Source organism: Pyrus communis, chromosome 6, assembly GCF_041283825.1.
Source record: "Pyrus communis isolate YQ-2024b chromosome 6, ASM4128382v1, whole genome shotgun sequence".
Lineage (NCBI taxonomy): Eukaryota > Viridiplantae > Streptophyta > Magnoliopsida > Rosales > Rosaceae > Pyrus > Pyrus communis.
In genome coordinates this window covers 22,512,628-22,527,108 of record NC_142570.1, presented here as the reverse complement: position 1 = coordinate 22,527,108, position 14,481 = coordinate 22,512,628, and the positions used below count along the sequence as shown (strand labels likewise).

General features: G+C 37.7%; 1 protein-coding gene across 1 annotated transcript; it reads left to right on the top strand.

Annotated features, from left to right (window-relative positions):
• Nucleotides 1–5,327: 5,327 nt before the first annotated feature.
• On the top strand, nt 5,328–12,919 carry PLL1 (poltergeist like 1). Its single transcript, XM_068449819.2, has 5 exons — nt 5,328–5,637; nt 5,812–7,694; nt 9,035–9,148; nt 9,725–9,989; nt 12,236–12,919. The coding sequence occupies exons 2-5, from the start codon at nt 5,859–5,861 to the stop codon at nt 12,358–12,360; spliced, it is 2,340 nt and encodes a 779-aa protein (XP_068305920.2). The 5' UTR covers nt 5,328–5,637; nt 5,812–5,858; the 3' UTR covers nt 12,361–12,919.
• Nucleotides 12,920–14,481: the final 1,562 nt, after the last annotated feature.

The following is a 14,481-nucleotide window of genomic DNA, read 5'->3' as shown; positions in this document are numbered from 1 at the left end:
TGATTAAGCGACGTCAACGTCTTATATTTATTTTTTTTATAGAAAGAGAAAGACAAAATAAAGAATGTGAGAGAAGAGGATGGAAGGCGATGGAAAAAAAAGAGGAGAAAATCATAGTCCAATAATCTCAGCCGTTCACGTAATGGAGTTTCATTTTTTGTTGATCTATTTGGGTTTGAATGTCTGATTTTTTGTTGTTAATTTGATCCAAGTGCTTGATTTGGATAGAAGAAGACGGCTGAATTCTTTGGGTGGGTGGGTGGGAAAAAGGCGGGGAAGTCTCGGGACAGCATATGATGGAGGGTTGGTATGATTGTGGAATTTTTTTAACAAAATACACTCACATAAAAAATTATTATTAAACGACTTATAAACCATAATATGAAATGATTATTTAAACCTTCAAAAGATGCTAAAAATATATTTTTTAAATACACACTAAATAATTTTCAACGTGTATTCAAATAAAAATATTTATTGCCTGCGATTTTATTGCAATTTCTAGTAGACTCAATACTCTTAATTGAATCACTAAACGCAGCAGATGTATTCATCTTCATGCTTGTGAAGTTTTATACATTTTTACTCCTCCCATATGATTCCTTTCCAATTGTTATTAAAAAATGGACATTGGTATCAAAGGGAAGTAGATGATGCTGCTTTTTTCTTTTTTTCTTTTTGGTAAAAATAGATGATGCTTCTTTGGTTGATCAACTGAGGCAGAATTGACGAGCTTACTGCAAAAGGTGTGTTTAAAAGTATATGGGTTATAGTCATTTAGTACTATGATCTAGTGGTACTGTGGTATTCTTCTTCACTGTGGTATTATGATATCTTCAAATGCATATTTGAACCATATTATTGTGGCTAGTTCATTGTGAGGCTTAACTAGTTCCCCACCCTCATAGTGTAGATATTATCGTTTTTTAAAAAAGATGAAGTATGGCAAGTAAAGGTAGTATTGGAAAGTAAGTGGCGTGTCTTAAGATAAATTTTAATTAAAAAAGTAAATGTGTGGTGCATTCAGCATATGAGGTGTATTTAACAATATGTAGAGTGCAAATAAAACAACCCTTTTAATATAATTTCTATTTTGGAATGAAAATTTGAATTCATTTTTAAATTTTATGCCATGTAAGCTAAAAAAACCTAGGCTTCACAGTTTGCACATGACATGTCATCATTTAATGAATTTTTTTGTAGTAAATCTAACGGCGGGAACTAAATTGTCATAATTTCGTAGTGTACATGTAACAAAATATTAAAATTGAAAATCAAAATTACGTACAAGCCTTAAGTTCAGTCTACCATCGCCATTGGGAGGGAAAAATTTTCAGTGTGCCAGAAATATGGGCTAAAACACAAGTGTCATAATACAATATGTTGAAAACCTGAAAAAAAGAAATGTCACCTAATTTCAATGGGTGAGATATAAATTTGGGATCCCGATTAAAAGAGATGTGATTCAGGCCATAACTGACCAAGTATTTAATCATTATATTATTGTGACTTCCTTTCCACCACCTTCCTCCCTCTCTTAAACAGATTATTGAACTTCTCTAGGACTAAAAAAATAATAGGATGTTTCATGAGTTAGAATAAAATTTCGATATATTTGCTTTGATACCTTAATATGACTTCATTGTGTTGCTTTGACTTGTAGAGCGTTTATTTCATGTTTGTGGAATGAACAATAGTAATAACACAACTACTACGCCAATTTAGAAAAGTTCGTGAAACATCACAACTAATAGATTAATTTTATGTTTGTTCGCCCTTTACCCATGTATTGCTTTCTGTTATTGCAACGACACTACTTATTAATGCATCATTTTTTATCAAAAAGGGGTACTCCCTTACATAATTTTTGTACTTCAACAATTATTCGCTTCTTAACAAATTTCATCTCTTATGTTACCTTTTCTTACGATACAAAAGAAGTAATAATACTCGAAAAATATGTTGGTCTATTTATTGCTGAACAACCAATGCTAGTCATTTTCTTTTTCCAGCTTGTCTTGTCTTTTTCGCACAATGATATGCAAATGTTTATGGTAGTCACGACCACGACGTGCAAAAGATTCACGATTTTCAAAATTATTGTAATAACTTGGTCAATAGTTATGTGATCCTTAAGATTCAAATAATTAAGTACATCTTGTAAGTTGTTTTTATCATACCAAATAAATACCAAACTTAGAAAATCTTGTATTTGATACCTCACATAAGATTTTAGAAAATCTTGTGGCGTTGGGAAGACCATGCCATAATATTTTCGTGAACACCACTTATGCTTATGGATTCTATGGCAAAATAGATGTGATTCAAGTTAGGGCTAATCGAGTATTTTATCATTGTATTATTGTGACTTCCGTCCAACCTCCTTCTTTTCTCTCTTAAATAGAGAATTGAACTTCTCCAGGACTTAAAAAATTGTGGGATGCTTCATATGAGAATAAAATTTCGATATATTTGCTTTGATGCTTCATGAAACATCTCACAGATCTTAGGTTCTTATCTCGTGAAAAACTCATTCCAAGACATTTTGCATCTTCTAGTAAAGATGCTCATAGAGACTAATGCAAGAAAGTATGGGGATCTAATTTGGAGTAAACCATTAGCTTATAGGTCAACAAGTATGGCTAATTCACGAGATAAGAACTTAAGATCTTTCACTAATTCATTATCACTGAAGCGTAATTTGTTTCCTAACAAACGTCGCACTCCACGAATATTGAGTAGGGCTAAGAATTTAGAGAAAATTATGATATAACTCTTCTGTGCATTGAATGAGGAGTCATTGATAAGGTATATTGGTCCAACTCAAGAAGAAAAAAAAAGTACTTACACTTTTATATTTTTATTTTAATGAAAATTAAAATCAAAATAGATGAATGAATATGTTTGAAATTACAAGAAAGTTGAATAAGACTTGATTGAAGTAGGTTACCATTACAATCATGCTCATTGACCCTTGACTACAAGATAAATACGACCATGTTCAAATTAATTAATTCCAAAGTATAAGTGTTATTTTTTAAGAGCAAGTACGATATTCATTGATATAACGAAAAATTTATGTACATATAGGAGGATAGGTTGCGTTTAAATGGGTCTCGATAAAAATTTTGCTAGGTATTTTAACCAGTTGAAGGAAAAAAGAGCGTCTCACACTAACAAATTACAAAGTTGTACTATTCTCCAAAAGAAGATCTGTGATTACATTAAGAGGTTCCTCAAACCAAATTATTCGTTGATCTAAAGTTAGACCCTGTCGGGCCAATCTTTGAGCAACCTTGTTTGTCTCTCACCAGGTATAAGTGAGTTTTGGTTGGGAAATTGAATGCATAAAATGGCGAGCATCATTCACCACATGTCTCAACGAAGAAGTGTCATCAGCTGTATTAAGTTTTAATGCAGCAAGAACCATCATTGCACCCCATTCAAATTCCAACGATTATTCAGACAACTCTTGTTCCAACAACACCACAGAATGTGCTACCTCCATTGTGCTGTTTGCATTGTACATAAAACATGAGGTGCATTTTTTCTCACCATTGTCTAGTAGTGGTAATGCTCACCATCCATATTTACTATAGTTTGATGAATCTAAATTTTGACTTTTGACTTTGTTGCTTTGACTAGTAAAACATTATGTCTGTAGAATGAACAATAGTAATAAAACAAGTACCATGCGAATTTAAAAAAATGTTGTGAAACATCACAACTAAAAGATCAATTTTATATTTGTTTTTTTTTTGTTACTCGTTTCAATTCAGGCAAATACAGAACTATTGTTGGGTGTATGACTGCTCATATGATCGTGATCTTCCTTGTAACTGTCATATGTGTCTTCTTTGTTGTTTTCGAATCTATGTTGGGGAAGATGAAACCTTCTCCTTAACATATTGTTGAAAATTCTTACGAGACAATGAAATAGGTTTATGAAAGATTTTATATCAACTCATGTTGAACTTTTAATTGAAGATATTATATACATACTACCTAGTGGGGCCCATAACCTAAAGATGTAAATTTACATTTTCATTTAAAATTTTCGGCCAAGATATGAGTATTTTTCATTACCTTAAAATTTGGTCATTTGAGAGCTAAAAAGCATGGGGATCTAATCGAGAGTAAACCCTTAGCTTGTATGTCAGCAAATATGGTTAATTCACAAGATAAGAATCTAAGATCTCCACTTATCCTTTATTAATGAAGCATAATTTTGTTTCCTAGCAACCTTCGCACTCCACAAATTGTGAGTAGGGTTAAGAATCTAGAGAAAACTATGAGATAACTCTTCTGTACATTGAAGGAGGAGCTCATTGATGATGTATATTGATCCATCTTAAAATTTTAAGAACAATTAAAATCAAAACAGGTGAATGAATATGTTTGAAATTACAAGAAAGTTGAATTAGATTTGATTGAAGTAGGTTACCATAAAAATCATGCACATTGACCATTGACTACAAGATAAATTGTTGATAGATACGACTATGTTCTAATCAATTAATTCCAAAGCATAAGTGTTGTTTTTTTAGAGCAAATACAATATTCATTCATACGATGAAAAAATTACTAACATATGAGAGGATAGGGTGCATTTAAATAAGTCTCGATAAAAATCTTTCCAGAAATTTTAACCCGGTTGAAGGAAAAAAGAGCTTTCTGCACTAACAAATTACAAAGTGATACCATCTTCCAAGAGAAGATTTACATCAAGGGGTTCATCAAACCAACTTATTCGTCGATCTAAAGTTAGATTGAATCGTGCTAGTCTGTGAGCAACCTTGTTTGCCTCTCGTCAGGTATGAGTGAGTTTTATTTGAGAAATTGAACGCATAAATGGCGAGCATCATTCATCACATGTCCCAACGAAGAAGCTCCGTCTACTATTTAAGTTTTAATGCAACAAGAACCATCGTTGCATCCCCTTCAAATTACACTGATTCGGTAGGCAACTCATGATATGAGCTTGACCAACACTTGAATGTGGTGGGCAAAAATATTTCCTAAAACATACATGCATATTTGTGAAACCGAAATGTTTGTCACATCATTAAATAGTGAATGCATCCGAATTCCACAACAACATAACATATATATTGCTCGTCTGTGTTTTGAATATTCCACAACAACATGATGAGGATCCTGCCAGGGGCATAATGGTCCTTTGAGATAAAACAGAAAGGTTGTGGTCAACCCAGATTGGGCCTTGGGCTCGGGGTCTAAAGTCACAGGGTGTCCGATAATCCAAACAGCGAAAAGGACAAAAGCACCCCTATAAGACAAACCTTTTCAATCCGACCTCGGTTTTCTTCAACATTGACCCCTGCAGAGAGTGAGTGATTGAACGCTGAACACTCCCACTCCCACCACCGCTTTGTGTCCTCCCTCCTTTCTTTCCCTAACGCCAATCCGGAGGGAGGGACAAATAGTCCGACCGAGAACTACGTCCCAATCGCGAATCGGGAAACCACCGTAGTTCCACGTGTCTTCCGACGTGGCAGGTACTCCAAACCAGGTGTAGCCGTCAACCAAGAGCCAACAACAGAAGATTTAAATTCAAAAAAATTCACAAATTGGGTTTAGAGAGAGAAAGTGACGACTTTCTCTCTCTACAAAAACGAGGTCAGCCAGTCTGCCCAACTACTAATATAAAATCACTGCATCTCTCCTTCTCTCTCTGTTTACTTTCTCGCCCTTTCTCTCTCTTCTCTCTCTGCTTCTTTCTTTTTTTGTTTATTTTTCGTTTTTTCTAATGGTGTTATTTGGGTTGTTGAGCTTCGCCGGAAAATCGTGTAGGGGACAATTTTCTCGGTAGCCAAACAGCGGGACGCGACTCAAATGTGATGGGGAGTGGAGTCTCCACCCTCTCCGACTGCTTCCGGCCGGTTCACCGGACCAACCACCACCAGCCGGACCACAACGACGTTGTGTTCGCGGCGTCCGAGCCCCTGGACGAAACCCTAGGCCACTCTTTCTGCTACGTCCGCAACTCAGCTCGCTTCCTCTCTCCTACTCAGTCGGATCGCTTCATTTCCCCTTCCAACTCCCTCCGGTTCTCGCCTCCTCACGAATCCGGTGCCAGAACCCGACCCGGATTTCACGAAACCGGGTTCAAAGCCATCTCCGGGGCTTCCGTCAGTGCCAATAGCGCTACTCCCAGAACTGTCCTCCAGCTTGACAATATTTACGACGATGCCACTGAGAGCGTTCTCGGCGGCTGCGGCGGTGGCGTCAGGGGGAGTCTAGTCAATGGTTTTGAGAGTACGTCGTCGTTTAGCGCCTTGCCTCTTCAGCCCGTGCCACGTGGCGGCGAGCGAGATCCCTCGGGTCCAATGGAGCGGCCGGGCTTCTTCCTCTCTGGCCCATTAGGGAGCGGCGCCCTCTCGGGTCCCCTCGACCCGAACGCCAACCCAGCGGGGCCCGACGGGCGGGATCACTTCTCGGCGCCGCTCGGTGGGTTTTACGTGAAGAGGCGGAAGAAGGGCATTTCGGGGATTGGGAAGGCGTTGTATCGGAATTTCTCGGAGAAGAAGCAGCGGCCCTGGGTTGTTCCGGTGCTCAATTTCGTCGGCCGGAAGGACAGCCCACCGTCGATCGGGGTGGAGCCTGAGCCCAAGAGCGAGGGCAATGTCCAGTGGGCTCTTGGCAAAGCTGGGGAGGATCGTGTACATGTGGTTGTATCGGAAGAGCAGGGGTGGCTGTTTGTTGGGATTTACGATGGGTTTAATGGCCCCGATGCTCCGGAATTTCTGATGGGTAATCTCTACCGTGCATTTTACAATGAGCTTCAGGGTTTATTTTGGGAGGTTGATGACGATGATCAAGCTCCGGAAGCCGAAGAAGCCAATAACAGTGACCCACCACCAAATGTAGCTTCAGAGAGTGAAGTAGTTGTAGAGGTCCAAACCAAAAATGAATCGACTTCAGATTCTGACCCCTTGCCCGAAGCTGATCGGGAAAAGAGAGTGACGTTTCAATCTGAGGTTGTCAGGAGGCGGCGGCTTTGGGAATTGCTGGCTGAGGCTGAGGCTGAAGAGGGGCTTGACCTTTCGGGTTCCGAGAGGTTTGCATTTTCTGTTGATGACGCAGTTACAGTGAGCAATGAGGGTTCGGGTTCTGCAGTGAGTAGGCGATGGCTTTTGCTGTCGAAATTGAAACAAGGCTTGACTAAGCACAAGGAAGGTCAGGGTCATGGTAAGAAATTGTTTCCATGGAGGTTTGGTTTGGAGGATAAAGAAAAGGTTGAGGTTGAGAACAGAGTGGAGGAGAGGTCTGCTCCAACTGGTAGGAAGATGAAGGAGGGCCCGGTAGATCACGAGTTGGTGTTGAGTGCATTGTCAAGGGCTTTACATGTGACGGAGGAAGCGTATTTAGAGATGACCGATAAGGTTCATGATACGAATCCAGAACTTGCATTGATGGGGTCGTGTTTGTTGGTTGTGCTAATGAGGGATGAGGATGTGTATGTGATGAATTTGGGGGATAGTCGGGCCATTGTTGCCCATTATGAGTCGGAGGAAGGTGATTCAAGCAGTGCTTTGACAGGGCACAAGGACAATGGGTTGAACGCTGAGGATATAACTGAGTCATCCTCAGCTGTGGCCAGCAAGGCGGCTACTCAAGCAGTGCGATTGACTGCATTGCAGCTGTCCACTGATCACAGCACGAGCATTGAAGAAGTAAGTTTTCTGCTTCTCATGTATGTAGCTGTAGCTTTAGTTCTCATATTGTTTGAACTGTTATGAGTGAATTCCTACTTGGTTGTGAGTATTTTCCTGGATGTATGTGGTGTGTTTAAGTATTAATTTTTCTAATCAATCCCGCATCAATATCAAAAACATTTTGATATGCAAACGCTCAATTACTTGGTTGTTTTCCATGGTCTCTTGGTTCTTGAGTTGCTGTCGTTAACATTTTTGAAGCAGCATGCTTCACAATTTAATCTCGTGGTGATACATCTTGAATTTCTCTGATTCTGTATGAAAAGTTGGTGAGAGAAATCTTTACTAGTTGAAGCACACTTCATGCCGGTTGTAGTCTTCTGACAGCTAGAGCTAGATATCAAATTTTTTTACTTTATATTTTTGTTCCCCTTAGATTGTGTAATACTTAGCTAAATATGTATTCAAGTTTTTATTTTTTAAAAATGCCACACGGCTTTGATGTTCTTGTTCTTTCTTAAGCTTCTGGTGTTTCTTTAAGTGGTGGGAAAATGTAGTGGCAACTCGAGGAATTAATTTATAAGAAATCTAATCAGTATTTAAAATATCATCAGTAATTCTTTGAAAGATTTATATTTTGAAAATATTTATTAAATGAAGTTAATTATAATGGAGGTGCATTCTAAAATTTGTTTTTTGTCATTATTTATGATGTGGTCTAGACTCTAAAGAAAAACCATCTAGGAATTGCAATTATCAAATCAGGTTTCAACTGTTTCAATAAGCCTACTACAGTTGAATCATCCATTGGTTGAACCAGATTTTGTACAATCGCCCTAATCAATCTGTCCATTCTGTGGACGGGGGACAAAAGGCTTAAAGAGTGGAAGAAGCTTCCTTTTCCTTGTCCCGTCTTTATAGGTTGTCTTTTCATTTGCCTTCATGTTCAATTCCTTTAATGGAGGGGGACAATATGTGGAAGCTTCCGTGAATATATCTCTTTCTTGTGCCAGTTCTTCAATGTTTAATATCACCTTGTGGATGTGCGGCTGATGTGTGTGTGCTGATAATTGTGAAGTGTTTTCTGTCAATGCCCTGCTGGATCTTTTCACCTCCATTCCAGACAGTTACTTCTCACAATAATAGTGCACTTGGACACTCGTTTTTGTCTTCTTATTGGTGATGATATTTGGTTGTTCTTCTTTGTACTATTCCTTCTCTTTCCCATCCGTACCATCCTCTGGTAACTATTATTGGAATTTGCCTCGGTTAGTTTCTGAGTCATATTGTTTTACGCATCTTAAGCTCAGACTCTTTTGTTTTTAGTTTTTCAACAGTTTATTTTTTTTGTTGTGCAGGAAGTAACAAGAATAAAAAATGAACACCCAGATGACAAACATTGTATTGTCAATGATAGAGTGAAAGGTCGTCTTAAAGTTACCAGAGCGTTTGGGGCTGGATTTCTGAAAAAGGTTTAAGTACAGTATTGTTAACTATACTGTTAAAGTTCAATTTTTGCATGGTTTGGCTTGGAGATACTTATTCATATACTATTTGAAAATCTGAAGTAAAATTGTTAGCTTTAATCTTGCAAGTGCCAATGAGCATATTTTCCTTCTTAGGATGAGGCCATCTTTTCTAAACATCCATAGCTGTGCATGATTATTACACATCTATTGGAAAGTTACGGCATGACATTACTTGTATAATAAAGGAATGACCTAACCATGTCCCCTAATTATTGACATAGAGTTTCAAGTGTCCCAAGTTGTGTAACGGTCAACTCCAATTTGTACATATTTTTTCTCTTTTAACAAGAAATCATGTACATAAGTTTATTACCACTGTAAGTATAATATATTTCTGTATATTTCAATTTTTTTTTTTCGCTGTAATCAATCAAAACCAGAATCTTCAGGAAAATTTGTTAAAGTTACTTATGATTTTGTGTTTTTCCTGCTGCATGAAGCTCATCATGTACAAGTACATTTGGATGCACAATCCAGTGTGTTCAATAGGTAATAATGTGATTTTCTTTTGTTGTGCAGCCCAAGTGGAACGACACATTATTGGAAATGTTTCGAAATGAGTACATTGGTACCGCACCATACATATCATGTTTGCCTTCTCTTCGGCACCATAGACTCTGCCCTAGTGATCAGTTCTTAATCCTGTCATCAGACGGTTTGTATCAGTATTTTAGCAATCAGGAAGTAGTTTCACATGTTGAGAATTTTATGGAGAAGTTTCCAGATGGAGACCCTGCACAACACCTGATAGAGGAGCTTCTTTTCCGTGCTGCAAAGAAAGCTGGTAATTTTCTCCGTTTCTATTGCCTCTTATATTGTGCAAATTGTATATACATACTTTTGGTGTTCTTTTTCCTCTTAGTTTGAATTGTTCATGGCAAGAATAATGCAAGACTTAGTAGGAAGGTGTTAGAATGTTGGATGCAGGCACTACTCTTTAGGATTGGAAATAGTTATGTATTAAATTAAGTAGATAATTTACAAAAGAACTGCACTGGCTTCATGGGTTTTTAGCCTTGCATAATTCAAGGATGAAATTATCGGCAGTTGTAGATATTTCGGTAGTCCAGGTTTACTGAAACAAAGAAAGAGCAAAGCCTACCTTTAAACACGGGAAATTTTAAGTGATAAGGCCTACATTTGTAACGTGGCCTAAACTAGTAATTGTAACAAACCCCAAAGACATTATTAACCAAATCCCATTTTTGCCCAAACATTCAATCTAATTTGGGTTCTAGAGCCGAATCCAGAGTCAAATTTTCAACACGTTATGATTGAAAAAAGTTTTCAACACAGAGAAGGAGGCCTTCTTCTTTGTTCTAGTTGTTCATCTTCAACTTCTGCTTGAACTTTTCAGATCACATGTAGAAAGCTGCATGGAAATTTCGGTACCCAAACTAAAATCTCACTGACGTTTTACCAAATTTTCCGTATGAAAACATATGAATTTTATCAGATAATTACTTTGAAACTATTGATGTTACAAAAACTACTGCAATTCTTTCGAATGTGTAAGTACTCTGAATGAAGTGTAATTTTGCCATAAAGCAATTTCTTTAAAATATAGTATGCGTTAGGGTTGTAAACCGGTTTGAACGGTTCGAGTTCGACTCATGTTCGGTCTGTTTTGGCTCGCTCAAGCTCGGTTCGTAAGTGAAATGAGCTGAGCTTGAGCAAAATAGTAGGCTCGTTAGAAAAATGAATCCAGCTTGAGCTTTTGCTATTTTCGGCTCATAAGCTCGTATCTTGTATTTTTATTTATTTATTTTTTATTTTTGGTCTTGGACATGCAGTCACTTCAAAAGTCTTTAGCTTATTATTTGCAGTTTATTAGGGCAAGTAATCCTTCAAAAATAATATCCACGGTTTTGTAATTATGTTTATTTATTTATATTACTTTCCAATTTTCGGTAAGTCAAACCAAACAAAAGATCGAGTTCACTTTACAGATGAACAGAGCGAACTTGAAAAAATCATTCAAGCCAAGCTTGGGCATATGTTTACGTGATAATATCAGTTGAGCGCTAAGTCAAGCTTGAGCACTTTTGTACTTGGCTCGGCTCATTTACACCCCTGGTAGGCATCAGATTTAGCAAGCCGTTATACTTTGTGCTGTGACAGCCTATTTCCTATGCATGGATTCATTTGATTTGTTAAGGTATTTCATGGTTGGGGTTGCGGAAGGCAATATTATATGCTTTCCATAAGGATCTATGTACAACTCTGCAAGAATGCTAATGACACTGCCACAATGACTCTATTATTTGCACTCCTGCCTAGGAGTGCCGGAGCAAGGAGTGATTCTTCCTCCGCTTCCGGAGGTTAATAGAATAAGACATGCAATTCTTTTCCCTTAACAGAAAGTTACATTCATTTTCATTAGAAGAAAATAAATATGTAGTTCTCATTTGTAGGAGTAAGACTTCTGGGATAAGTTTGGTGAAGCTTGAACTGAATTATTTACGGTTTCATTGATGGACTGCTGTTTACAATGCTATTTACAGTTCCAAAAGATTAATGTTGATGGGATCTTGGTTCATTTTGGGTGTAGATTTAAGTAGCGCTTGCTGATATATGCATATAGGTAATACATCCATATTTGGTGCATTTTTAGGTGTAGATTTCAGTAGTTGTTAGTCCTTTTCCGGTGCTTTTCATCGAGTGTGTATGGCTGAAGCATCAGCATCAAGTGTGTATACAGCTGAAGCATCAGTTTTTGGTGGAGGAAGGAGTTCATTGAAGGTGCTTGAAACTTTACCCATCTAAGGTTTTAGGTTTTTGGCCTGCCGAAAGCAGACTTTACTGAACACTTGAAATGAAAATGATAGTATGTTTTTGCTGGCATCATCCAATATCTGACCTGGTGGGTTATGTAGTAAATTAAACCTGGAATAGAAATTTTGTGCCCTAATGGACTGAAAATGGTCTGCATTTAGTTCCTCGTTATCCGATATTTGTCTGACTAGTTTGGACATATACACAATTTTCTAGAGTTTTCAAGCTTTGAACGTGAACTGTTTTGTTTTGCAGGAATGGATTTCCATGAATTACTGGACATCCCGCAAGGAGCTCGCAGGAAGTATCATGACGACGTCACGGTTATGGTTATATCGCTTGAAGGAAGAATCTGGAAGTCATCAGGAAAGTACCTATGAAACATTATACACAAGCAGTATTCTCTCTAAACAGGTGATATTGCAATTTCGGTTTTTCGGCTAGGGATATTCTGCAAGCAGTAGGGAAAAGCTTTGGTGCTGACAGTTGCATGGGTCCATTAGGGTTTTCTATTCTCTCACAGCATAAGCATACAACTAATAGGCTGATATTTTATATCACCAAATACTTAATAGATGCAAAATATTGGGGTTGAGGAGGACAAAGTGAGATTTTGCAGATGGGAGTTGTTGGGAACTGCTCTTTTACGGAGGGAAAAAGAAAAATCTTCTCCTTTCGTTTTGTTTTCTTTAGACTTTCATTTTTGTTTAAAGAAAAACAAAAATAGAAAAAATTGCATAGGTGAAGGCTCATTCGATTTCATCTGTGCCTTTCTCGCTTCTCTTCTTTGCCGGAGCGGAAAATGGTGTCTGTAAATTGGTGGGGTACAGATTTACTTACTGGACTTTGTGCATTCCCTTGTCAATACTGAGCATCTGTAGTTTTGAAAGGTGGGTTTTCCACCGTTGCGGGTAACAAGAGTTCGAAATTTTACCATAATTTTGTGTCCGAAGAAATAGTCTTTACTAGAAAAATGCTCATGCGTTGTTGCGGAATTTGAATGCACCAATCTTAACCACATGAATTAAACATGTTTAACTTGAAAAAAAAAATTCAACAAAATCATGAACGAACAAAAATGATAGGTGAGTGAACGGTGTCGGTAAGATAAGTAGTTCAGCTTTTACATACATTCAACCAAGTGAATTACAAAAGATACAACTAAAAGAAATGCTCTATTTCCTAGAGAAACAGGAGCAACATGTATATAACACATGTATTGCCCTTAAAGTTAAGATGACAAAATATATGTTATGCAGGCTAGGCACGTGTTTTAACAGCTAAACAAAAAAGATAAAAAAGTGGGTTGTTCTTGTTTCAACAGCTAATCTTTCAAGCACTAATGTTAAAGTAATAAAGATGCAGGATGCCTGTTTCCATAAGTTACAGAAGGAAGATGCAATCCACACATATTTTGCCCCTGCACTTAAGGTGGCAAAATACATGTCCTGCAGGCAAGGCACCTGTTTAAGTAGTTATAAAAAAACCCAAAAAATTGTTCTGTTGTTGTTTCAGCAAGTAAGTTTTCAGCCACACATGTTTAAGGGCAAAAAAAAAAATAAATAAATAAATAAAATGGAAAGCAACTTTGTAGCCGCTGATAACGGAGACTACGGTCATTCATTTTTTCGGTGGGCGAACATTTTCAGCACTATAGTAAAAAACATGAATCATAGTTTAGCAAACACTGGTATGACAGATGTTATGTAGGCGTGCATGCGAAAAACAAATTGCAATTTACCTATCTTTGGCTTCTTTTTTTGGCTTGAGACTTTGTATTGAGTGTAGCTATTGACTCTTTGTCGGTAGACTCAATCTTAGGGACAACCAGTTTGTGGAATTCTCTAGCAATTCTAGCAGAATTAGTTGTCTCTGTTTGCCCATTCCGGGTTTTTTTTGCTGTGAATGAAGGTACAATTTATAAGGTCAGAGAGAATCATGATAGGCATGGAAAAGAGTGTGAAAGAGTGGTGCGAAAAGATTGGCTAATAGTTTTTGATAAGTGGCATAACACATATGCATACTCAAGATAAGCAAGCATGGTCATTATGATTTACACATAAGACGATAACTAAGAGGAAAACTTAACCTGTCAGATTTATCTACTTGATCAACGAACAACGCTCTCTTTAAAGTCTTGGCAGGTGCAACCGATTGGGGTTGTTGATCTGGCTGCTGGGAAGGTGTCACTGGGGCGGGAGTCACTTCTCTCATAATTTGTTTTCCTGGGGTGGTAGAAGGCATTTGCGGGTCGATTGAGGCAATTGCTGGGTTCGAGGGCAGCTGATCTTGAAGCAGTCCATAAATGATGAAGTCCGTCTTCCAAAAGTCATTGTTTTGGTTCTTGAAATATAGCTGAAATCTCTTTGTCTCACTCACCAATTTGTTCAGAGCCGGTGGCACCATGAAGGGATCGTCATATCTGTCATCTATTACCAAAGTGTGGCAAGAAACACAAAGTATCTTTTCAGCGTGCCTTCCTAACATTAGGAAGTTGTGCT

What these genes read in the sequence shown, in the direction of transcription:
- PLL1 (XM_068449819.2), top strand. Translation starts at nt 5,859, where the DNA reads ATGGGGAGTGGAGTCTCCACCCTCTCCGACTGCTTCCGGCCGGTTCAC. An exon ending in ACAGCACGAGCATTGAAGAA is followed by an intron (nt 7,695 to 9,034) that starts GTAAGTTTTCTG and finishes TTTGTTGTGCAG; the next exon opens with GAAGTAACAAGAATAAAAAA. An exon ending in GGGCTGGATTTCTGAAAAAG is followed by an intron (nt 9,149 to 9,724) that starts GTTTAAGTACAG and finishes TTTGTTGTGCAG; the next exon opens with CCCAAGTGGAACGACACATT.